Raw genomic sequence first — 26,736 nt, forward strand, 5'->3', positions numbered from 1 at the left:
GATATTCACACCCAAATTCCGAAATCCGAGTAAGTTCACTGAGACGATGATCGAAAGAGGAAATAAAAGTGCAAATTTATTAAACAAATGGAAGCAAAATTTATACACAATTTTCTCTTTTTTAAGTCTCTAACCCTCAAAAAAACCAGCTAGAATACTTAACCATACTCACCTTCATTACACACACACACATATTATGCACTGCAAAATATAAGCTAAACTAAATTGGTTTACTAGCACTTCAAAAACCCTTTGTGCTTTAACCTTTCCCTAAATTTACTTGGATATATGACAGCAGAGTCTAAACATAGACCACCCTTTGTATGCGTGCAATCTATTTGAGTCATAGATAGCTTGATCTTCGTCCATGAATTTGAGTTCTCGACATTGAAGTCTCCCATATGGTAGTGAAACCATTTTCCGGGTTCGTTCAAAGTGCACTGAGATGTAGCGTACTGGCCATCTGAAGTCCATAGTTTAAACCTTACGGGTTTTATATCCCAACCATGGATGTTCTCGGAGTTGATGATTCTACGACCAAACCTCTTAGAGGCACGACCTAGCTGCAGTCTGAAGAAAACACTATAGCTTCCTGGTGGAAAGGGAAATTCCACCTCACCATCAACTTCGAACCACCAAATTTGCTGGAGATAAGCGGTCGAATGGAACCTGAATCACACAAGGAAAGGAGATTGAAATGAATATCCAGCATTCTATTTCAACACTATCGATCATATCAATCATTCCCAGTTCCCACTTCCAACCAAGTTAAAGCTCGATCCTTGTAGAAATATCAAGTATGATGAAAATTTTATATGAAGGTCAACCAGAAATGAAGCATTACGTAATTCTTGACTCTAGGTAGCATACAATCCTACTAATCAACTTCGTCTCAATACTATTTTAACAGTATAGATAAAAGAAATTATGCTTTGGCATACATACATAAATAAATACGTACGGTATTTGCCAACTACTAGCAACTGCAAGGGCGATCATCATCATCATGCAAAATTCCTATTTAGACAATAAACATCATCGTGCATGTATTAATGGAGATTGGATTACATCGAAATTTAACAGTCAAAACCAACGAAGAAGAACATACTTTGGATCAATTCGGCACGAAATGCCCCCGAAAACTCTTGATTATGATCAGCCAATCTAAAAAATCCTACCATTTTCAATCAATTTAACATGAAAATCCTCACCTAGATTCATCAGTTGGAATGTGATTCCAGTATCTTCGATCATCAATCCCCGTTACATGTAATCCCTTTGAAGAAATTGCCATACATACACCACCTGTGCTCTTATCTAACCATACTTTCTGGAAAAAATAAAAAATGGAGTTGAGAACAAAACTAGATTCTTACTCAGATTTGCTATAATCTTTTGAAAAAATCATAAAAAAGACCAAATCCCTAAATAAATTTATCGAAGACTTTATGAAAAGAATCAATTCACAAAAAAGACAAATACCCAGAAAATTAAGATCCCAGATTTTCTCGGCATCCAAACAAAAACATACCTTGGTGCCACCATCAAGAGTATTAGTTCTACAGAGCCTTGAATAAATATCTCGTTTACCCAGATTTTCAGGCACAGAGGGTAGAATTTTATCAACAAGAAGTTGATAATTTGGTGGAAGTTTCGATTCCCAAACAAAATCAGCCAAAGAAGCACATCTAAATGCTCTGTTCAACTTCGCCAATTTACAAATCTCCGACGGATCCAAATACCCAATAATCGATACCAAGCAGCTCTCCGGTAAATCTCCCAAACTAGTCGATGAAGAAGAACAAGAAGAATAAGAAACAGATGATAAGCAGTCGGTTATGAACAAAGCAGAGAAATTGGCACCCATCAAGAGAAAAACAAAAGAAGAAATTAACCACACAAAAAAAGAAGGAACAGAGAACTAGAAAGTTCTAAGGCATAGTATTTGATGTTTTTATAAAATAATAAAAGAGAGTGAGAAACAGAGAGGCGGCAAACATGGACGCGTGCTTTGATTTTGAGGTGCTTTGTTCTTTGTTTCTCTGTGTTTGTATATTATTTATATTTATCGATGAAAAAGGACGACAACAGGACGGGGAAGATTTCGGTGGTATTTATCTAAAAATCACTCTATTTTTTATTTACATGTATCGTTAGAGAAAATTTTGCGAATTTAACACTCTTTATAAAAAAGACGTATATCATTATTCGTGTCTTATCTCACGTTATATTAGTGTAAGATGTGGATAATGATTTATATCTTTCAGAGATGGGTGTTAGATATGTAAAATTTTATAAAACGGTATTTGATATATAATTAATTTATGTTAAGATGATATTTATGTAAAAACGTCACTAAGGAATACATTTTGTTTGTTGGAAAAAAAAGATAAAATTTAATTAGTCAATCATTTTTATTTATTGTCTTCAAAAAAAATTAAGTCATATAATCATAAATCATTAAAATAATGACTCAATTATTAAAATAAAACGAATTAAAAATATAATAATAAAAAATATTTTTTTAAAAATCAATAATAAAAATAAAACATATTAAAATATTTGATATAATTATAACCCATGTATTTTCAATTATTATATTAAAAATCAATTATAAATTATGATAAAATATTTTCGTTATTATCATCATCATCGACCAATTATTGGAGTATATATATGAGTTATAATTTAAATTAATTATGTATTATGCTATTATTCAAATTAATTAAGAAAAAATATGATAAAATATTTCTATAAGAAAAATATAAATATATACATGAAAATCTAAAGATTTTCCTTTCTTTTGTGTTGCTCTCTAAATTTGTAACAAAATTCAATAAAAAGAAGAAGATTAAACTAAAAACTAGCACATATATATTTAAAATATTATTTCTAATATTAATTTTAAAAGTATTAAATTCTAATTTTATTAAAAATGGATACACATTATTAACTGTTATTAAAAAATAATAATTAATGAATAATAATTAATTTGATCTCTCAATTATAATTAAAAGTTTATTTTAATATTTTTTATATTTTTAAACAATTAATTTTAAAAGTCACTTTTTTTCAAAAATATATGAAAATTATAATTTTTTAAATTATAAAATATTCCTCATCATCATTTTGTAAAAGAAATACTAGTTATAAAACTTTTATAAAATTATTCATATTTTAAATTACTTAACCTCAAATTTTTCTTATACTAGATTATACGTATATAATTTTGAAAGGGTAAAAACTATATTAAAAAGTGTGAAGTGGTAATTGGTAGACATAATTGTATTGTGTAATTTCATGCAAAAAAAACCAAAATTTGTCGAGTTGTAAATAATTTGCAAAATAAGGTTTAAAGATTTTAATGCATAAAAAAGTTTTTTTACATAAAAAAGATCAATAAAATTGACTTTTTTACACAAAAATTACCCTAATAAAAATTAATTACATGTTAGGTATTGATTTAAAAATTATGAATCTAACACTTATCACAGAAATGCACGGATTATTATCTGTGTCTAACCACATGTGACATCACATAAGCGTAAGACACTAATAAAATAAGGTATTAGATTCATAAAATTTTATTTAACGGCGTATGACTCGTAAATAAAAAAATAAGGTGATTTTCCCATAAATACATAAAGATTTCGTTTTTTTTTTCTCTTTGAAGGTCTATGGAGAAAAGCTGTCGGCATATTAATTAATAAAATAATGTAATAAAAATTATAATCATAAAAATAATATTAAATAGAAAATGTGGATAAGAATTCACCTTAAATTTTGATTTAAGTTTGGCCCACTGATTAATTATAATAAACTGTAATTAATATCTTGTTAATTGTAATTATGTAATTCCTATAATTTATAAATATGTTTAGTTGTTTAATTTTTTATTGTTATTGAATTGTAAATTATTTTTAAAAAATTATCGTTGAAAAATGTTATGGAACTATGTAGTTTATTAATTTAAAATATTTGACATTATTGTTAAAAATGTACTGTGGAAAAAATAAATTTTTTATTTTAAAAATTAATATTAGAAATTAAAAGATAAGTTAAATAATATATTAAAAATGTTTTTATTTTTTAAAAAACATTTTTACAATTAAATTTACTTTTTAACACCGTTCCTTATTATTTTCGGTATAAAAATATTTCTAACTCTAAAAATTAGGTTAAGAATCAAAGTTTCATTATGCGAGTACACTATTCAACCTTTGAAGACATGTAGGACTCGATCAGGTTAACCTATAATATCCAACAAACAATCAAACACAAAAGTTAAATTTATCCGGATAACCATCAAACACAACAGACGGTCGTCGTACAAAAATTAAATTTATTCCCCAATTTTTCAATAACCGTATTTAATTCATTCAAGAAAAAATATATTTTATTTTAAATTATGTTTTCAAAATGATTATTCTGAAATTGACTCATAAATAATTTTAATACAAAACTATCAACCCTAAACTAGTATGGTAAATATATTTTCCACATTTCATCGCTTAAAGATAAAATAAGTATTTCTACTTGATGCAAACTCTAAACACTAATATTACAAAACAATGGTGCACGTTAATCATATGGTTAAGCATTTGATTGGATGATTTATGTTTGATTAGTTTGGTTTGAACTATTTCACTGACAAATTTATATATTTTAATATTTAAATTTGATTAATTTTATTAATTAGATCATTTTACTATTTAAATGATGTTAATCAAATTACTTATCGTTAACATTTTGATGGAAGAGTTGACGTGATAATCAATAAATTGGTATAATTATATATTTGGTCATCAATACTTACACATTCTATCGATTTAATTATAATTTTATTTTAATTAAATAAATTTAATAAATAATATGTCACCATCTAATTAGAGGATTGCTTTTTTAAATTGAATTAAAATTAGGACCAAATTCATAGAATACATAAGTATTGAAAACCAAATGTGTAATGATACTAATTTTATTAACTATCACATCAAGTCCTCTGTCAAATGTTAAAAACGGATGACATGATTGATATAATTTAAATAGTTAAATAGTCTGATTGAAAAAATTTAAAAATTCGTGATCAAATTAGAATCTACATGTAGTTAAGTGGTCATGGCATTGGCAATAGTTTACTCTTAAATTAAATAGGATGAAATCATAAATATAAATAAAAATATTATTGTATAAAAATAAAAATAAGAGTATATTATTTAAATGTTATCTTCTAAGCATAAACGGGACGAAATCTTTAGTTTCGTTGCATTTAGATTATAATGCCTTAAGGTAGTTTTGCTTTTTTTGGTATAATAAAGATTTCTTTCACCAAAGAAAAAGAAATTGCAGAAAAAATTTCAATATTTTTCATTGATAGTTATTCAAAGCGACAATATTTAAAATAAAATGTTAATTTCATTTTAATAGTATGATGTAATTACAAGATAATATTTATTTATATTTATTTTTTTATTTTTTTATTTTTAGTTTATTATTTTTAATGTAATAAATTTACCTTTATGACGCATTTTATCTTTTTCTTTATGACATGTTTTCTTTTTTTCATTGTGATGTTTTTTTTAGGGATATATCTCACGTCACCTCGACTAATCAAGATGAGCTTATTTGTTATCATGTTGATCTTCTCCGTTTTGAGCCCTCAAATAGGACTTGGCTACATAATTTACTTTTTCAGATAGTTTTCTCACGATACTCTATTTTAATTTACGGTTTTCGATGCTCTTTCAGTAGTTTAATCTCATGTTATAGTTCGTTTATTGATACAATTAGATTTGTTCATATATGTCTTTTGATCGAAGTTTTTTTATGAGTTTTAACATTTTTCTTGTATGATCTCGAGTGACTAATTTATTATATCAATGATTGTAGGAAAAATATTTTAATTATATATTTAATTTACGAATTCATTATAATTTCTAATATTTTCTTTTTAAAAAAACTAATTGCTCTATTTACATCAAAAAATTAATTTAATAAATAAGTATCAAAATAATTATTTAATAAATTATCTATGATTTAAATTTTTGGGCCATAAATATAATCGATAACAATTGTAAACATTAATATAAAATCATTTAATCAAATAATACGATAAGAGGCGCATGATAGTGGGTACGAGAAGGTGATAACTCAGAAATGACATGAAAAGACAACATTTTCACCAACATGTTTTAGTGGACCAAAATTTGCAAAACTATCCTCCCAATGCGTTTTCATGCGTGTCTTCGAAATTTTTAATAAAAGGGTAAAATCACTAATAGTCGTTAAACCTTTAAGATACTATCACTTTGGTCATCAAAATAAATAAAAAATCATTGGAATCACTGCTGTTCAGAAATATTTTTATTTCAGTTACTAGGTTGTTAAACTATTATCCACAGAGCTAACATGCAGGGATGGATTGGGGGCAGTCGTACTCTGAAATTTTCAAATTTTATTATATTTTGGATTTTTCTTTGTGTATTTTCTATTGATAATATGTTTTCGCCTCTTAAAATTTTAAGTTCGCTCATCTTAACATAAAAGCATGTGTCCGTTCCTTCTAACATGACATTAAAAAATTCTAAATTGACAATCATCATTCCTCCTTTCGATGTTGATTTTGTTGTTACTTAGTGATTTTTTCGATCAAAAGGATCATCAAACTACTCTTCTTATTATGTTTCTTTCATTTGGTTCAAACTTGTCAAAAGAAAAAAATAAAAACCTTCCAATCTCCTTGAGTCTCAATCAAAACTAAAAGTTAAAACTTTCAAATAAACTAAAAGTTTAAATTTTTTATTTTGCATTATTAACTATCAAATCAGCTTGCAAACAAAACATTCCTATTATTTAGATTAACAAACGACTTTTTCATTCATCGAAAACTTGACCTTTACAACAATTTTTAATTTGAAACCTTGAGATTTTTTAGAGTCTTCTATCATAATGAAAGCGAATCAAAAGTTTTATGTTTGTAATGCAAGTTTGGTGACTAAAATGAAAGCATCCTAAAAATTTAATGACCATCATTGTAGTTTATCTTAAATAAAAAAAATATCATGTTTAAAGGTTTGAATTTGATGGGTGACAAAAACAAACATCAAAAAGCGAACAGATTTGTTTCTTCCCTTGTTATTTCTCTGTAGAGTAAAACAAAACTAGGATGGTGACAAAGAAGACCGGACGACAAGATTGATAAAGCTGATGTAAAATAAATATTGGAATTAGCATGGCATTCATGACAAGTAATGCGGCCCTTTTAATATCATAAATCACTCCACAAAGCAAAATACTAACCACTCACTCACATAATTTGTATCCTAATCCTGAGATTTCAACCAAACAGAAATCTCCATAATTTCAATGAACTAAACCTCCCTACTACTTTTTCTATAAGATTCATATAATAGTTAAAGATGTTATTAGATCAACTCCAGAAATAGGGCTTCTTGTTTGTTTGTTAACCCGAGTTCACTCAGTGTCAAACTGCTCTCCTCTTCGCCGAAAGCACGCCTCGGGTATGGCCTCACCTGTTGAAAAGGGTTAAAATCATGTGGGAAATATTCCTTGAATATGTCTCGGGCTCAGGTGTGAGTGTCGGGACAATGTTAAAAAAGGAGCAACATAGGTGAATATTGTCCTCAAATGGTGAAAATAAACCATGCATGCATCTAGATTGACATGAAGCCAAGAACAATATGGAACTTGGTAAAAAGCTTGGGATGAAATTTTACCAGTCGATAAGTGCCCGGCTCGACTCCTCTTCCAATATCTATGAAGTCATATAGAGACTGCAAAGCAGAACAAAATCAGGTCAAGTCTTAAAATCCTGCTGCACAAGGAAAGGTGGCAGAAGTGAACTTTTATTCAGAAATTTACCTGCAGCCTGTCAGACTTGAGAAATAAACGGCCTCTACGAATGCCATCAGGCATTCGCACTAGAAGGTTTACAGCATTTTCCTCATTGGATGATGGCTCCTGGGGTAAAGAAGCTTCTTTAGCAGCTAATTGTCTCTCACATTCCTGCAAGTAAGAATCACAAATGATGCAACTCAGAACCAACAAAACTGAACATCAACAGTAATACTATTCAATCAAAGCCTAAATGCAGGGTGTTAGCATGATCTAACGTTGATTGCAAAGAAAATTAACAAACAGATGAATTTTTTTTCTAGTAAAGAGAGCCCTAAATTATCTGAAAAATAAAATGATTTTGTATCATCTTCCATAAAGATATCCATGAGATGACTTGAAAAAAATATTAACAATTTGTTCATTTACAAGCTTGTTTTACTTCCAATACAAGTTTACTGGTAAAATCTTAATCTCCCCTAAAAAACATAAAAGCAAACATACAGAGAATGAGCTTATCGTTAGGAGCTAAGCCCAATTTACTGATGATTGGAGCATCATAATTAAGTACCTGTTTTCTTTGATCTTCTTCAAGGACAGCTTTTCTAGCAGCTTCCTCCTCTAAATGACAAGCTTCAGCTTCTTGAATTGCCTTCAACTCCTTTTCTCTATCAGATTGCAATGCTGCATTATACTCATCATCCTGAAAGCACCATGTGTGTAGGCAACTATTAGACCATACTTCTGGCCCAAAATTAGAAATATATAACTTTTAGTTAGAGCACAAATAAAAAGGAGAAAAAGAAAAACTAACTTGTTGTTCCCTAATCAGGCGTTGAGCAGCCAAAGAGGGTGATGGAGAACGAGGGGTATGCCAGGGATTGGGGCCCTCAGGTCGAATGAACTGATGAGGTGCATAGGGAAAACGATATCCATTTTCAGGTATTCCACCAAACATTGCAGCCTCAAGCATGATTGCCTCATCATGTTCCACAGAAGAGATACCTCCCCACTATGACATGGTACAAAATACAAGCCAAAATTTAATTTAGTAAAGGACATAGGTGAAAGGAATTAGTTAGAAGAGAAACTCTTGAGCAAATAAATGGAATAGAATTTGGTTGTCCCTTGTTCCCATATGTAATGGGGTAAGGGGGAGGTAAGATAGTAGGCTGCCCCCAACACTAGGTTGAGAGCAGCTTCCGTAGGAGACCTCCAAATTATGAAATGCCCTCCATGGGACTCGATCCCACGATCTCAAGGTTAAGAACCTTATACTCTACCAACTGAGCTGGATGGTCATTTCTTATAAATTCTCATGTGGCTTCTGCAAAAATTATACAAGGAGTAAACCTCATCAGAAGGGAACGCATTTCCAATGTTCAATGGGAGACTCCCAATGCCTTGCTGTCCAGGACTTGATGGTGGGCTGGCCTCAACTCCAATTTCGTTTGCAGATTCCCCTGAGCCAGATGATATTTGTCTAGACCTGTGCCTAACTAGAAGCTGCTCATTCTTATCTTCAGCTTCATCTTGAATGGAAGAGCTTCCTTCAATTAACCTACATCAATTCAATTAGCCAGATATAGAATTAAGGCATATAAACTTAAAAGTTCATAATAATAACACAATGCCTATCACTCAACCAGTGACAATGACTCTACCTCCCATTTGAGGCTGCCATGTTTACAAGATGCTGCTCTGCGGGTTTAGAAGCTTCTACTTCTGATACTCCAGCACAGGAACCCTGCTCACGCAACACCTTCTTCTGCTCTGCTGTCTGATTTTTTGCATGTTAGACAAAACAAATAGATTATTGTAGCAATATGTGACCTGAACGAAGTACAGCAACCAAACCTTCAAGGACATTGAAACTGCTTCTTCAAGTACAGCATCCTCTGAATGAGACATATTATGCCAAGGCCCAGGATCACTCGACTCCTGCACAAACATGAAAAGGCAACCCGTAAACAAGCATTTAAAGCAGTACAAGCCCGAAGAGCACCACAACAGTACAAAACGGGAAACATTCTTTTTTGAAAAATAAAAACTTGCCTCGACATCCCGTTTGGAGGCCTCAATGGCAGCTTGAATCATTTGTTCTTCAATGTCATTGCCATAGTCTGGCAAATTGTCAAAAGCAGGAGCACTGGGTGTCAAATGTTGGTCATTAGAGTTATCGTTCTGCTGCATTGGCTGCACAGATGAATCCTCATCCACTTCATTAATTATAACAGTCTCATGGGAATTAGGGCCATGAGCTTGTGCAGTTTGAGGGACATACTCACTGGCAGGAGCATTACTAGAATGACCATATAGCTCATTGCTATTCTTAACCTCTATCAGTGCCTCTCTCACCTCCCTTGGGTGTGTAACCAATGGATCATTTGGTACAACTTCAACTGGATCATCTATATCCATGGCGTCGTCTACATGAACTGCAGTTGATGTTGACCTTTTGCAGGAAACATAAAAATATAAATAAATAAAAATTGCTATAAACCTATAATTACACATCATAAAAAAAATATTAGCACAATGCACAACGTATACCTATCTCCTTCACTGAAATGTGCATTTACAGCTGTATTGAGATCCCCAGCATACTCCTGACTCCAAGTGAAAAAATGAGTAGATAACCAAGAGATGTCATAGGCTTATAGCTGACTCGACTTTATGATAAAATGAAAAGAATACAAACTAACTCTAAGACATTGCAATCAAACAAGAAGTTAATTTGATAACAAGCAGCATTTTACAACAATTTCAAGCAATTGTCTTCAGAAATACTCGCAAACAACAAAATGAAAACCTAAGAATCTGCTATTTAGAATCAAACCTCAATTCAACCATCACATTGAATGAAGATCACTCAGGAGTTCAGATGCAAAGAGAGTACCAAAGACGAACATGAGCTTCAAAACATCTAAATCACTAACCACATTCACTTACTCCTATAGCTTACTGTGTTTATAAGAGCATGGCTATGGAATGGAGGTTCAAACAACTTGGCCATTATCATCAATCAACATATCATACATTTTTGTAAAGCCATGAAAAAGAATAAAATTCCAAATTAAGAACATTTACAACTTCAGCCTTCCCCCTTTTCTAGTGTCTAGTTAACCGTCCAAATTCTTTGTTATTTTTCTTTTTTCAAATAAGCAAATTCATTTGACTAATATAAGTTACATCCAAATGGAACAACTAATTGAAAGAAAAAGAATGAACTTTTCAACTTATTCATTCGAACCTTAAAGTAACCCTTTGATTATAGCCATTGGCTAAACACCTAATCCAATTACAACAAATTAAAATTCAGTTTTCTTCAACAAACGAATGAAACGATAACGAGCTAAACCAATAAAAACTAAAAAAAATTAAAGAGAAATTAGCCGATCATTTATTAACCTATAAACAGAAGCCAATTCGATAATCAAGTAAAAGAAAAAATGTAAGCGAAACGAAATTAATAGTTTCTAATCAAAAAGTTTACAAAAACTACCTCAAGTTTTGAAATGGCAACAGCTTCGGATGCCCCAGTGATGCTGATGAAAGTCTCGATTGCTTCTTGATTAGGTCTCGCCATTGTGAAATTAGGGTTTCCTTCTCTTAATTTAGCCTTTTTTGCAGGTTATAATTTCAGTTTAAAGTAGAGAGAGAAAAAAAGAGAATTTGTTGTGGAAAACTTAGTTTGGAGCAGTCATGAAGCAACAGGTCATTTTATATTTGTTTGGGGAAGAAGATTGTAATTTCCTTTGTTTTTTAATTTAGGGTAAATGTATATTTGAGTACCTGAAATTAGATTTAATATTCAATTTGGTATCTAAGAATTTTTCGCGTAAAAATTACACTAGTACATGTTGAAAGTTTTAAAGACGAAAACTGAATGGCGCACGTTAAGCTCTTCTCTCTCGGTGCATATTAGCTGGGCTAATAGCGATTGAAGTCGTGGCATCTCCTTCGATTCTTGTTGTTCTTCTACAATTTCTAGGTATTTTCTGGGGGCTTTGCTAGGTCATGGAGGTCAAGGATGCCTCTGATTGGAAAAAGCTCTTTTCGGTGGGGAATGAGCAGGAATTAGTTTTCTTTCCTCCTTCAATGATCAAGGGTTCCTGCGTAGTGAAGCCATCTCGCTACGTATTTGAGGAAGGAATTTTGGAATGGAGATATGCTCTGCTTGGCCAATTCATTAGTTCAGCACCGAACTTTGCTTCTCTTCAGAAGACTGTTAGTTTATTATGGGGTAAGCAGTCTCCGGTGAAGGTAAGTTTAGTTGGACCAAATCTTTTTGTTTTCTCATTCGTTAATTCTTCGGCTAGGGATTGGGTTTTAGAGAATGGCCATTGGCATGTTCATCATAAATCAATTTACCTTAGGAAATTGGAACCTAACTTGAAGGAGCTGAGTTTTGATTTACATTGTGTGCCTATTTGGATTCATTTGTATAATGTTCCATTGGAGCTATTTTTGAAGAAAGGGCTAAGCTATATAGCTAGTGCAATCGGTAAGCCCTCCACATGGACTCGATTACTACTAATAGAGAAAGGTTGGAATATGCTCGTGTCTGTGTAGAGGTCTCGGCTGGATCTCATATTTTGAGCTATATAGATGGGACGTTATGTGATGAATCTATAACCAAGGTTAAAGTCTTTATGCCTTGGATGCCTAATTCTTGTGTTGATTGTGGCCTTTTTGGGCATTTGGTGAAGTAATGCCCCCAGGGGAAAAAAGCTGAACAAGCTTGGAGGGTTAAAGTTCCTGCTAAGGGTGTTAAGTTGGCATAACCTGGTTCTGAAGGAGTGACTTTGAACACTCTGGGACCTGTAGGTTCTAAGGTTGGGTGCTCGATTGCTCCTGCCTGCTTGGATGGTTTTTCTGACCCTGTTAGTGATAATGTGGATTATCAGGTTGTTGGTTCTGAAAATGCAGTGATTTCTACTGCAGATGAGGCTTCTGCTAGTGTATCGGTTACTGTTTATAAATCAGATGGGGTCTGTCCTGGGAACTTGGTTGTTAATGAGGTGTCAGTTGGGGTTTGCAGTGATAACATGGTTAATAGTCTAGCATCATATGGGAATTGTTCTGGTAACGTTGCAGGGGCTGACCAGGGATCCAAGCAGTCTGAATAACCTATTCAGACAATTGATCTTCATGTAAAGCGTGGCAGGGGCAGGCATGTTAAAGTTGATAAATCTGTAGGAGGAGGGTCTAAAACAAATTTGACATTCTCAACTCGATTGACCCTGACAGCTTGATTGGAGTCCCTCTTGTAGATTTTGGTAAGAAGCAGAGGGGGCTGTTCTGGGTGTTGCAAAGATTGTGCAGGAACTGAAACTAAAAAATAAAGAGCAGGTTGATAAGGTTAAAAAAGCAGAGGAGATAGGTGGTGCCTCCTCCTCAACAAATTTATCATGCTAGTATGCTTCTGGAATATTAGGGGATTCAATAATCCCCTAAAACAAAGCATGGTGTTGAAATGGGCTAATAGGCTTCATATAAATATCCTCTGTATTTTGGAAACTAGAGTCAAGGAGATTAATGTTATTGATATTTTGTCCAAGAAATTTGAGGGCTGGAGTTTTTGTTGTAACTATTCCCATGTTGAGAATGGCCGAATTTGGGTTTTATGGCATAAAGGTTTGGACTGCTCCATCTGTTCTATTTTCGAGCAGTGTATCACTTTCAAAGGCACCTTTGGTGGTAAATTTTTCATTATCGCGGTGTATGGTTCCAATGATGGCATTTCCCGCAGGCAACTTTGGTTGCAACTTAACAGTATTGACAGTTTTGTGGATGATGTTGCCTGGTCTAATAAGCAGCAAGACTCCTTTCTTACTCGCAAACTTGACCGAGTTCTGGTTAACCATTGCTAGGCTGAGGCTTTCCCATCCTTGGAGGTTGAATTCCTAGCGCCTGGGGAGTCTGATCACAGTCCAACTTTAGTCTGACTGCACAAAGAAACTGCTATAAATAAACATAAGCCCTTCAAATTCTTTAACTTCTGGGCTTTGCATCCATATTTTTTATCCACTGTCAGTGATTCGTGGCAGCCTCCAGCTATTGGGAATCTAGCCCAAGTTATATTCTTAAAATTAAAGAGGTTGAAGAGTTGTCTTAAGGATCTAAATAGAGCTCATCTTTATGATATTTCGGGGCAAGTGCAGGATAAGAGGGATGACTTGAGGTATATTCAACTGGCCAATTTAAACACTACTACTGATGGCAGCCTCATCATTGATGAACTAAAGATAGAGGCGGAATTGAAGGCCCTTGAGTAGATGGAACTTATCTTCTACAAACAAAAAGCCAAGGCTGACTGGATTAGAGAATGTGACTAGGGTACCCGGTTTTTATACTCCATGGTGGCTAGCAAACGGATGAGTAAAACCATTAGAGTTCTTTATAATCAAGATGGTGTTAGACTTAGCACATTCGATGACATGTCTAATGAGGCTATTAACTTCTTTAAAAAGTAATTGGGGGTGGTTGACCCCGAGGTTAAATGTTGCAATGTTAACACTATTAAGGAGCTTCTCGGTTATTCCCTTCCTGTGGGTGTAGCTGAGGCTTTAACCAGAGAGATATATGATGCTGAGATCAAGGAGGCCATATGGGGACAAGGGAATAATAAATCTCCCGGGCCTGATGGGTTCAACTCGTTCTTTTTCAAACGTGCCTGACATATAGTGGGAAACGATTTCCTGGTAGCTATCAGGTATTGCTTTACAAACTCATTCATACTCCATTCCTTCAATGCTACAGCTGTTGTGCTTGTCCCTAAGGTTCCTAATTCGAGCATGGTTAAAGAATTTAGGCCTATTTCTTGTTGTTCTGTCTTATATAAGACTGTTACTAGAATCCTAGTGAATCGACTGTCTGTTGTCTTCCCTAGCATGATTTCAATGAATCAATTGACCTTTGTGAAAGAATCCTAGTGAATCGACTGTCTGTTGTCTTCCCTAGCATGATTTCAATGAATCAATTGACCTTTGTGAAAGGGAGAAGCATAATTGATAATACCCTATTAGCTCAAGAATTAGTTAGGGGTTACTCTAGGAAGAAAATTTCTCCAAGCTGTGCCCTCAAAATTGATTTACAAAAGGCATTCGATTCTTTAAGCTGGGATTTTGTGAAAATTGTTTTGCATGTTCTCTGATTACCTGAGAAATTCATAGGCTGGATCTTGGCTTATATCACTAATCCTAGCTACTCTATTGTATTCAAAGGTAGTCTAGTTGGTTATTTCAAGGGTGCTCGGGGTGTTAGAAAGGGTGATCCCCTTTCACCTTATATCTTTGTCTTAGCCATGAACGTTTTATCTAGCCTACTTAACATTGCTGCCAAGAAGGGAGTATTCAATTACCATCCTAAGTGCAAAAAGGTTGGGCTCACTCACCTTTGCTTCGTTGATGATTTGCTTATATTCTGCAAAGACTCTCTGGATTCTGTTATTGATGTATAAGCTGTTTTAGACTTTTTTTACTCCATGTCTGGGCTAAAACTAAATGCTAGCAAGTGTGAAATCTTCTATGATGGGATTTCTGTTTGTCAATGTGCTGCCATCAAGGAGATGATAGGTTTCAAACTGGGAAATGGGTTCCATTGGTTACCAGAAAACTCACAGTGAAAGACTGCCAAAGCTTAATTGAGAAGATCAGGCTAAGTTAAATTTGTGGGCCAACAAGCACCTTAGTTTTGCGGGGATACTGCAATTGATCTGCGCTGTACTGTTCAACATGGCTAGTTTTTTGTGCAGGAAGCTCATCCTTCCTAAAGAGATTATCAATTCCATCGACCAACTTTGTTTTAGGTTCTTCTGGAAAGGGTCTGACTTACCTGCCAGAGGCGCTCGGGTCAGCTGGAAGAAAGTTTGCTTAATGAAGTCGGAAGGTGGCCTGGGGGTTCAAGATATAGGCGAGTAGAATAAAGCCTGTATTGTTCATCATATCAAGAAACTTTTAGCCAATGAGGGCTCCCTTTGGGTGGCCTGGATGCGTGCCTATGTGATCGGAGTGCTGACTTTTGGCAGATGAGCATTCCTGCAAATGTAAGCTAGTCATTCAAGTACATTTTGAGAATCAGGCCTACTTTTCTTCATCTCTTTGCTGGCCCGATTCAAAGCCTGAGTATTAGAAGCATCCGAGATGATTTGCACACCAGTTCCCCCAAAGTCTCTTGGCAGCATCTTGTTTGGTTCCCTGGGCGTATTCCTAAGCATAGCATTATAGTGTTGATGGCTATTGTTAATCGTCTCCTTACTAGTGTTAGGCTTCTTAAAATGGGCCTCAACATTGATAATGAAAACTGCCTCATGTGTGGTGTTGTGGCTGAGTGCAGAGACCACATGTTCTTTGGATGTAATTATGCAAAGGACTTATAGGGGTCTATCCTTACTTTGTGTGGTATGTATAGAGGCGTTTTTGGCTAGGACAGTGAACTGGCTTGGGCAATATATTACCTTAAGGGCAAATCCCTCATTGTGAGAATATTTCGGCTTGCCTGGGTAGGACACGTATATAGCATTTAGAGGGAAAGAAATAGCAGACTCTATGGGGCGAGTGCTCGACTAGTGGATGCTATACTGCAGGATATCAAAATTGTCGTTCGGATTCGGTCGATGGGGAGTAGCATCAACAGATCTGACCCACGTAATGCAGCTCTTTGTGATAGTTGGGGCAGGGGTTTCTGTCCCCCTGCTACACATATTATATTAGCTGCCTTGACTTAACTGGATATTGATTATGTTATCATATTTATTGTAGTTTGTTACTGTAGCAGTTTTCTGCTTTCTTGGGTAATGAAATGGAATTATCCAAAAAAAAAATCGCTTATCCAATTAGATACTTGAACTTGACTTTAAAGTTCAATTTGGTATCTAAATCTTTTTGTCTAATTAGGTTCTTGAACTTAGCTTTTGGTTTTTTTGGTTCAAATTAATAAATGCAATTTTTAACTAATTTAAACCAAAAAAATCAGATCAACTACTGATTTAAACCAATAATACTCAAATTTATGTACTGATTTGGGTCAAAACCCCAAATTAGAAAATACCTAATTGAATAATAATAAGAAATTTGGTACCAAATTGAACTTTGAAAATGAATTTAGGTGCCAAAATGTAAATTAACTCTAATTTATTCTTCTTCAAAGATATTGATTGTGAGTTTCTCCGATATTTTTATGTTTTCTTGAACCGTAAGAAATGAATTGGTTTTTCAAAAGACTGTTTAGGTAAAGCAGGCCACGACATTTTAAGTTCTTGCTTGGCATAAAACACGAAAAACAATAATATAAATATTAAAACTACAAAACTATCCATATTTAACTTATATTCGATTTATTAATCAATTAATTCGAATTAGATAATATAAAGATTTATTATAAGGACAACATCCTAATTTAATTTACTTTGATCACAATATTAAGGTTTGAATCTATTACATTACTTAAAAGATATAGTGTTTTATCAAACTAAACTAACGGATTATTATTACTTACACTGATTTTTTGATTGACTTAAAGTAAAAAAAAATCCCTAAACTATATATATTTTTTGTTTTAAGCCTCTAAATTATTTTTTTGTCAAAACAAGTCTTTCAACTATTATATATAACCACTTTAGGTCCTACTATTTTTTCAGTTAGAAAATATTTTTCGGCTAATGAGATGTTGACATGTTACACAAAATTAGATAAATATTTTGACCGAAAAATGGTTTAGGGTTTTAAAGTAAAAAAACATAGTTTAAGGATTTATTTTTAACAAAAAAAACATACAATAGTTTAAGGGTTTATTTTGAAAAAAAAAATAGTTTAAGGTCTTAAAGAAAAAATATATAATTTAGAGACATTTTTTAGTTTAAGCCTTTTTAATATACAACAAACTAACATTTATAAAATTATATATTTTCAAACTCTAAAATTTAAAAACTAACGTTTAAATTCTAAACTTTATATCTTAGAGGCATAATATCAAAATTAACTTCTAACATTCTTCAAAATGATTGTTTTCAATCCTATTCTTTTTTTTAATATTTGACATCCAATATTTTATTTTATGATAAAAAGACCCCTAATATTTGACAAAATTATCACTTTGGCCTTTATTTTTTTTTTCTAGAGCATTTTGACCTTCAACGTCTCGTTTTAGGGTAAAAATGCCCCTATTTTGGAGCATTAATCGTGTGTTAACTAATGGTTTCTATCTATAGAAGGGGCAAAAGCCCAAAATGAAATGTTGAGAGTCAAAATGCTTCGAAAAAATAATAAAGATCAAAGTGATCATTTTGATAAACATTAAAGGCTAATTTTGATATTAAATTCTAAACATAAACTCCAAATTCTAAGTAAAACACGTATCATTATATAAAATTTAAATCTAAATTCTAAATAAAACACATGTGATTAGAGTAGTCAAACTTATAATAATATATGCAACAGATAATTTTTCTAGATAAAAAACATTTTTTGTGGATCCACCTATGCAACAGATTCTAAAGCACAAGAACTTGTTCATTGCCTTGGTTCCAAATAATTTTTCTTTGACTGGTAAAGTAATCCAAACTGATGGAGGGGTGAGTTTCAATTGGGTTTACAACATCTTGTGGCATGCCCTTATACCCATTAACAAAATGGGGTCATTGAGAAAAAACGTCAATAGATAATTGAGACCGCGTTGTGACTTCTTGCCCAAGCCTTCATGCCAATCAACTATTGGTCACAAATTGTATTGAGTGCTACATATGTCATCAATCGACTATCGACTATCGACCAAGGTCTTAGACAATATATCACCTTTGCAGAATTTGATTGGGAAGCAACCTGTGAGAATGGGGCCGTAAGTGGTAGGAGATATGTCGGATGGTAAACGACAGACGTATGTGATGGAAGAGAAAAACGACTGTAAATGTGTTTTAAGTATAGGTTTTAATTGAAATGAATATAGAGATTGCATTTTGAATGAAACATATTACAATCCACAACTCAGGCCACTTACAATTATTATGTTTTTATAATCCAAACTCATAATCAACTATTAACAAACTTAACAAATTATCTAATTGGTTAACTAATTAATCTTACGAAATTCATCCTGCTCTAAATTCTTGATTTTTATGGTTAATTCTCGTACAAAGGACAGAAATAAAGTACGCAAACAAAGTGATGCAAACAAAAAATTCACTTCTTTCTTCTTCATCATCCACGTAACATCATTTATTCACTCCTCTCTTTTTTTCAAAGCAAGGCTGTTAGGCTCTGAGCCTCTAGATGCATCTGAAGCTCATCTTAAGCAAACAAGTATTCCATTTTGTCTACTCAGCTTTCCCCATAAATTTTCTTCTTCTTCATTCATTGTTCCACTTCCTCATTCCCATCTGCATGGTAGCTAGGCTTTTAAGCTACTAGCTCTTGGGTGTAGTTAAAGCTCATTTTGAACAAGAAAACATCATGTCGTCTGATTAGTGAACAGACAATGATCAAGATACGTTATTCTCCCCAAACTTTCTCCATGAAAACTAGGCGGTTGGGCTTCTAGTTCATATGTTCTGTGTAGAAGAAGCAAACAGAGTGAAGAATTCTAACAAGCACCTTTTGAAACAATCCAAAAAACGTTTGAGTTGTATTGGAGATCGACTTTTCGTTTACATTATGTAATTAAACTAATACTTAAAATATTATGTAGTTGAATTAGTACTGAAAAGTAATGATGGTTGTCAATAAATATCATTAAAATATAATATTATTATATCTTAATCAACATATTAAGATTCAATTCAGATTTTTAAACATAAAATGACAAAATATATGAATGATTGAACAATTATTTTATAACTTTTAATAATCAAAAATTTAATAAAATAATATTTTATAATCCAATTATAATTTTATAAATTTTAATAATTTAAAATTTTAATAAAATAATATTTTATAATCGAAGAATAATTGTATAATGTACCCAAATTTTAATATATTAAATTAATATATTATTGTACAAATTAAGGTTTCGGTCTTAAATGACGAACCAAGAATTTGACTTTTACTTCAGCAGCTCTTGGAACAGAGGCAAGCTCAGTATCTTCGTCTTCGCTCTCAGAAAACGGTTCAATTGGGTACCCGATTAGATCTTTGATGTTCCCTCCCGTCTGTGCCTTTCCCGGTCCGCCCGGACCCGGAAATCCAAACCCAATACTTCCACATTCCGGGTTCCAGGCACGTGGTTCCTCGGAAACGCTGCCGTTGGGACTGCGGTCCTCTCTCATCATCCTCGTCATCATTGTCCCGTTGATCTACAAGAATATTTGATCATTTTCCAAGCTCCAACCACGTGGAATCCTGATCATCCGTCTTTATATCCGACGGCTCTCCTTTAACTTGAGAACCAGGCTTAACTTTATGCCGCTGTACTTGATTATTGTCGAGCTCCTCATCCTCACCCTCTCGCCTCATGCGTTTCAATCCAATGGAAACTCCAAACAACATCGGCGTCGCATCTTCCCCCATCTCCTGCTCTCCATTCTCCATCTCCATCGGCGCCTTCGAGCCACCATCCTCCACCGCACTCACCGGTAAAAGATCCAACCCTTTATCTTCCCCCACGTTCTGATGATTCTCCGGCTGACCCGAAGCATAGTTCGTTACCAAAGTGAATATATTGTTACACAATCCCCTCAACCGAGTCAACTCCTGGTTCAGCTCTACGTTTTCTTTCCTAAGCCTATCGTTCTCCTCTAAAAGCTCAGGCGTCGTCGTGCAACTCGTGGTCCTCTGTAGAACGGTGGCGACAGGAGGCGGGTTAGACGAAACAACCTGCTCCTCCCCCGAATTAGACGGTGATGCTGATACCTTAGTACAAGGAACCGCCGCAATGGTCACTGTCCCAGAAGCAACAACAGCACCGGCTGCAGTTATTTTCCGGCGCAGTATGTCTCGAAGAGGCCCTTTCTCGCCTCTTCGAAAACAATCGTTAGCGAACTCCCATCGATCCGGCACTACCTTCCTGAAACCCTAAAATAATAAGAAAAAAAATTAATTATACATTTAAAAACAAAACTTGATTAAGCTGATAGTTGTTATCTTTAATGCTTACGTATGTGTTGAGTTGGCGGACGAAGCTAGAGAAGTTGTTATGTTTGAAGTATTTAGGGAGCAAATCACGGGCGAACTCAGCAGGGCGCCAAACGATGAAACTCGATCCGTCATCATTCCATGAAATCAACTCATCAAAAGAGGGATCATCGACGAGTTGATAGGTTTTCGTAAGGAACGGAGTAGGTAAAGATCGTTGCGACTCAGTAGCAGTACCGCCACCGGCGGGGGAACCGCTAGGTTGGTCGGCCGGCAATGGTGCCATGTGGTTCCGTCTTAAGATCCGAACCCTAGAATACAGGATTTCTCCGGCAACAGAGATTCTTTCGGCGCGCCTTAACTGGTCAGTAATTAAACTCCAATTACCCAACTCCGTTTGGTATCCGAGAAAGTGCGAGAAAGAAAATAAATACTCCTACCTTTGATGTTTCTAGTTGAAAATATATAGTTTAGCATAACTTATTTCAGTTTCAGAAAAAGATTAACACAATTTCCAAATAATATGAACAATTTATTATCATGTAATCTTTTTATACAGTATTAATTATATACAGACATATTAACATTACTTCATTTATTTCAGATCAAAGTATTCAAATCCAACTGAAAATAATAATAGTAAGATGTTACAGGAGCATCGAAAGCTAGTAATTCTTAATTTCTTACCTGAAAGAAAGCGAGAATTTTCCAAACAACCAAACAAGAAGTAAGAGAAGTGACTCATTCGATCAGAAACATTTGAATCAAAGGGTTTCAACGTCGTGTACGGAATGATGACGGACTGACGGCGAGTGACGGTGAGGGATCGGCGGTTAGGTTTTGTTGTTAGTTCTAGATGGTTCAGGGTGGAGTAAATGATAAGGGGAAAAGGCAGAGAAAATGAGAAAAATGGTGGATTCGAGAAGGAAAGGGAAATAAAAAAAAGTTCTTTTTAAAAAAAAAATTTATAAAAAGGGGAAAAAAACGTAGAGAAGAGGAGAAGTACATGGGACCCACGCGCACTGTCCGAAACGGAAGGAAGGTGCCAGAAGCAGAAGAAGGGTGCCATTTTCTATTTTTTTATTTGTTTTAGTAAATTCACTTGGTCATCAAATTATTAGTTTATTTTTATTTTAGCCACTAAACTATTTTTTTTTCAATTAAGACACTAACATTAGTAAACTTGATCGTAAACTCATCATTTTTTAATTTTTAAAGATATTACTGATGTGGACTAAATTAATACAAATATTATATATAAAAGATTAAATAAGTTGATTCATTTTAAATTATAATCAGATGATTATATGTACATTTAATGAACATTAAATATGTTATTATATAAATTTTAAAGTTTTTATGTCATTAATTTCATTATCCAGTTAGTGGCTAGTGATTTGGTTGATCCTTTCCTAACATTAATGACTTAATTGAAAAACAAATATTTTAGTAACCATAATTGAAATATCCTAACAGTTAGTGACCAATAAACTAGTTTTTTCTTTTTTTTTCTTTTTAGTTGGTCTCTTCGAGAAACTTTCCTTCTTTCATCTCGTTGCGTTCCACTAGAACAGTAATCCTTCTTTCATCTCGTAGTTGTCTGGTAAAACAGTAAAAAGACCAAATTAAATGGATTTATTACAACGTGACCACGTAGTCTCTCTCCGCGTCGGAATGGGTACGGTTGTCGGATTTTACAAGCTTTTCTTTTATCTATATAGAAAAGTTTTAAAATTATTTATTTATTTAATATAAAAAATATTTAAAATACACATTTTTTAATTTAAATGTTTAGATTTTCTTAATCAATTCATGTGTATGATGTTACCAATATTATTATTTAAAGAGAAAATAATCTCAGTGACCAAAAATCTCAGTTAATATACGATTTTGACTAATTTTTTTTAGATTTACGAAAATGACTAACAAAATCACAATGCGATCTCTAATTCGCATTGCGATCTCCACTATCGCAAATTCGCGTTGCATTTCGCGTTGCGATAGTTGAAAATCGCGTTGCGATTTTCCATTTCGCGTTGCGATTTTCCAGTTCGCGTTGTGATAGTCTACAGTTGTCGTTGCGATTTTCCAAATTCGTTGCGAAAATTCGTTGGGATAGTTAAAAAAAAAGATTTTGTTTCTTAAGAATTTTCTCTAAAAAGATAGTATCCGCGCGGACGTGTCAAAGACACGTATTACCACGACCACGACCACGACCACGACGGTGGCGCGCGAGAGTCCCCCTTGTTCTCTATCACTCAACAAGGAAGTGGAAAAGCCAAGCCTTAAATACCATTCTCAATAGTGTTTCCAATACTATGTGGGATTTAGCATTACCAACACTTGTTTCCAATACAATGTGATTATTCAGGAAACAATTAACAATCATGCACCTTAAAACAACTGAATCAGCAACCAATTGCATTAGTATTATACGATTAAATATGTCATAATTAAAAGTCAATCTACAATCAATCGCGATTATTGCAATTTTAAGTAAAACATTCAAAAATAATATCACTATTTAAGGCTCAATCCCACATAGTATTGGGAACAAGTGTTGGTAATGCTCAAATCCCACATAGTATTGGAAACACTATTGGGAATGGTATTTAAGGCTTGGCTTTCCCACTTCCTTGTTGAGTGATAGAGAACAATGGGGACTCTTGCGCGCCGCCGCCGCCGTCCGTCTCGTCTCGGGTCGTGGTCGTGGTCGTGGTAATACGTCTCTTCGAGAAATGTCTTCGACACGTCCGCGCGGATACTATCTTTTTAGAGAAAATTCTTAAGAAACAAAATCTTTTTTTAACTATCGCAACGAATTTGGAAATGTCTTCGACACGTCCGTGCGGATACTATCTTTTTAGAGAAAATTCTTAAGAAACAAAATCTTTTTTTTAACTATCGCAACGAATTTGGAAAATCGCAACGACAACTGTAGACTTTCGCAACAACAACTGTAGACTATCGCAACGAATTTGGAAAATCGCAACGACATTATCGCAACGCGAAATGGAAAATCGCAACGCGATTTTCAACTATCGCAAGGCGAAATGGAAAATCGCAACGCGATTTTCAACTATAGCAAGGCGAAATGGAAAATCGCAACGCGATTTTCAACTATAGCAACGCGAAATGGAAAATCGCAACGCGATTTTCAACTATCGCAACGCGAAATGGAAAACCGCAACGCGATTTTCAACTATCGCAACGCGAAATGGAAAATCGCAACGCGATTTTCAACTATCGCAACGCGAAATGCAACGCGAATTTGCGATAGTGGAGATCGCAATGCGAATTAGAGATCGCATTGCGATTTTGTTGGTCATTTTCGCAAATCCAAAAAAAGTTGGTCAAAATCGTATATTATCTGAGATTTTTGGTCACTGAGGTTATTTTCTCTTATTTAAATAGCTCAAGTGTAATAAATGTTAACAAAAATTTGTCAATTACTCAAAATATAACACGTGACATATTTATAAACTTTAAAAAAATTATTTTAAAAAATTCTTCATTTTTTAATTGTTTAATGAAATTACTGATGTGGACTAAATTAATAAAATTCTTATATATAAAAGATTAAATAAGTTGATTTATTTTAAATTAGGATCAGATTGGTTAAATGTATTTATAATGAATATGAAATGTGTTATTATATAAATTTTAAAGTTTTTATGCAATTAATTTCATTAACCAGTTAGCGGCTAGTGATTTGGTTGATCCTTTTCCTAACATTAATGTCTTAATTGAAAAAGAAGTTAGTTTAGTAACCATAATTTAAATATCGTAATAGTTGGCTGACCAGTAAATTAGTTTATTCTTTATTTTTTTACTTGATCTCTTCGAGGAACTTTCCTTTCCGTCTTTCATCTCGTAGTTGTCTGGTGGGTGAAACAGTAAAAAGACCAAATTAACTTATGAATTTATTACAACGTGACCACGTTGTCTCTCTCCGCGTCGGAATGGGTATGGTTGTCGGATTTTACAAGCTTTTTTTATCCATATAGTTTAAAATTATTTATTAACTTAAAATAATAAAATACTTTAACCCACAGGGATTATTTAAATAGTAAACAATTTGATATTGTTTAGTTAAAATCTCGAATTCGAATCATTATATATATAGAAAATATTGGCTCGGATACCCATCTATAAAAGTTAAACGTGAGATACAAATCTATCTAGATTAATCAAGGTGAAGTCTTAGAACTGGGAGGGCAACAAAAATAAATAATAAAATACTTAAACTATATTTTCTTTATTTAAGTGTTTAAATCTTTTAGTTAATTTAGGTGTCTCACGTAATCAATATTATCATTTTGGTATCTTAACTATAATAGACGTTAAAAAAAATTGTCAACCACTTAAAATGTAACACATCGTACATTTATAATTTTTTAAAATTTTCATTTAAAAAACTGTTATGATTATCATAACAATTAATGACAAATAATTTTGATTGAACATGAAAAATAAAAACATCGAAATTTACTTAGAAAATCCAAAAAAAAAAATCATGAGCGGAAGAGAAGAAAATTTTCCTATGAAAAAAATAAGATTTTTTATAATTGTTATCTCACAAAATCCTAATCCATACTTTCTATTTATACGGATCAATCGGATTATACTGCTTCGTAATATACTTTATGTTTGGTTCACATTGCATGTATTTTTCATACTATACTCCATGGTTAATTTATGTTATTTGAATATATTTATATATACGATCATTGATAGGTCTAGTTATAATTGATATTGTAGACATTTGTTTTTATCCGGGAAAAAAATATTTATTATTATTATTATTAATTTATATTATTTTGCAGCCCTCCATGCAACATCTCACAGCAATCAACGACACCCAACTTGTGCTGAAGGAAAGGACTGCTGAGTCAACTCAACATCAGCTGAGGCATGATCTAAATAGCCCCAAGTTTAACCCCCACGTATCTCAGCTATTCCACTACACCCCTAAAAATCCGGCCATAATCTTTAACCATTACATACTGCTTCCTTTCCCCTATATATTCAACAAACACGCTGCTTTAAAAGGGGGAACCACGGTGAGAAAAGGGCCTCTTTAGGGATAAAATCACAGCTGAAAAGTAAGCAAGAGCTGGAAAAAAAAGGAAGAGACATTTACAAGCATCCATGGGAGCGAGTAACTTCGGCTTCTCGGCGTAAGTTCGCTGATCCTGAGAACAAGCGGACGTTGTCTCACATACTTGAAGTTGACACGTTGAATCATAAACTTGATTCTCTCTCTGGTAAGCTCTACACTACACGTGCTCTTACCATCCTTGCTCCAGGGCCATGGTTTGTTCGCAAAATCATCGGCCAGGATATCTGCCACTGTGTTGAATCAACTGTTGTTGATGCCCAATCTAAGTCGATGCAACTCATTGGATTCAAAAATTATTGGAATGATTTCATGATGAAAGCTGATACCCAAGTTTTCCTGTTCCGGAACAAAACTGCTGAGCACGATACCATTGTTGTTTGCTTCATAGGAACGCGACCATTTAGTGCCGATGATTGGTGTTCGGACGCCGATCTGTTTTGGTACGAATTCAACGGCATCGGAAGGATTCACAGTGGTTTCTTGAAAGCTTTAGGGATACAAAAAAATTGTGGGGGGCCTTTCAATTTCCTGGCACTAAAGAGATAAACAATGAACCGGACATCAGCAAGGGGAAAACAAACTTGAACCTGCATGAACACGGAATATCCACAGGCGACAGCTATCAAGGCGGGACTATCCATCTGCGGTCCTCCGACCCCTGCACTTTGACACTGTACGGAGCTTCTTCAACCC

General features: G+C 33.7%; 4 protein-coding genes across 6 annotated transcripts; 1 reads left to right on the plus strand and 3 right to left on the minus strand.

Moving 5' to 3' along the window:
• Positions 1-52: 52 nt before the first annotated feature.
• Positions 53-11,526, minus strand: LOC120192034 (F-box protein PP2-A12-like). Its single transcript, XM_039194888.1, has 4 exons — positions 11,505-11,526; positions 1,532-1,975; positions 1,212-1,330; positions 53-669 (listed from the first exon to the last, which is right to left on the minus strand). Exons 2-4 carry the CDS (start codon positions 1,865-1,867, stop codon positions 234-236), a joined length of 891 nt encoding a protein of 296 aa, XP_039050819.1. The 5' UTR covers positions 1,868-1,975; positions 11,505-11,526; the 3' UTR covers positions 53-233.
• LOC120192033 (plant UBX domain-containing protein 8-like) lies at positions 7,314-11,573 on the minus strand. 2 transcript variants are annotated; one of them, XM_039194887.1, is made up of 11 exons: positions 11,360-11,437; positions 10,408-10,463; positions 9,910-10,329; positions 9,712-9,795; positions 9,519-9,634; positions 9,208-9,415; positions 8,669-8,866; positions 8,426-8,557; positions 7,882-8,025; positions 7,737-7,793; positions 7,314-7,532 (listed from the first exon to the last, which is right to left on the minus strand). In XM_039194887.1, exons 3-11 carry the CDS (start codon positions 10,273-10,275, stop codon positions 7,425-7,427), a joined length of 1,413 nt encoding a protein of 470 aa, XP_039050818.1. In that variant the 5' UTR covers positions 10,276-10,329; positions 10,408-10,463; positions 11,360-11,437; the 3' UTR covers positions 7,314-7,424. The 2 variants fall into 2 exon arrangements, with proteins under 2 accessions (XP_039050818.1, XP_039050817.1); XM_039194886.1 differs by having other exon boundaries at positions 7,316-7,532; positions 9,910-10,309; positions 11,360-11,573.
• Positions 11,574-20,017: 8,444 nt separating this feature from the next.
• LOC120191740 (heat stress transcription factor B-2b-like) lies at positions 20,018-21,862 on the minus strand. Of its 2 annotated transcripts, none has more exons than XM_039194660.1 (3): positions 21,609-21,862; positions 20,944-21,268; positions 20,018-20,861 (listed from the first exon to the last, which is right to left on the minus strand). In XM_039194660.1, exons 2-3 carry the CDS (start codon positions 21,205-21,207, stop codon positions 20,160-20,162), a joined length of 966 nt encoding a protein of 321 aa, XP_039050591.1. In that variant the 5' UTR covers positions 21,208-21,268; positions 21,609-21,862; the 3' UTR covers positions 20,018-20,159. The 2 variants fall into 2 exon arrangements, with proteins under 2 accessions (XP_039050591.1, XP_039050589.1); XM_039194658.1 differs by having other exon boundaries at positions 20,944-21,282.
• A 3,891-nt stretch (positions 21,863-25,753) lies between these two features.
• LOC120191847 (triacylglycerol lipase OBL1-like) lies at positions 25,754-26,589 on the plus strand. The gene is made up of 2 exons (XM_039194738.1): positions 25,754-25,833; positions 25,974-26,589. The coding sequence occupies exons 1-2, from the start codon at positions 25,754-25,756 to the stop codon at positions 26,587-26,589; spliced, it is 696 nt and encodes a 231-aa protein (XP_039050669.1).
• Positions 26,590-26,736: the final 147 nt, after the last annotated feature.

Source organism: Hibiscus syriacus, unplaced genomic scaffold (assembly GCF_006381635.1).
Source record: "Hibiscus syriacus cultivar Baekdansim isolate YM2019G1 unplaced genomic scaffold, ASM638163v2 tig00116971_pilon, whole genome shotgun sequence".
Classification (NCBI taxonomy): domain Eukaryota; kingdom Viridiplantae; phylum Streptophyta; class Magnoliopsida; order Malvales; family Malvaceae; genus Hibiscus; species Hibiscus syriacus.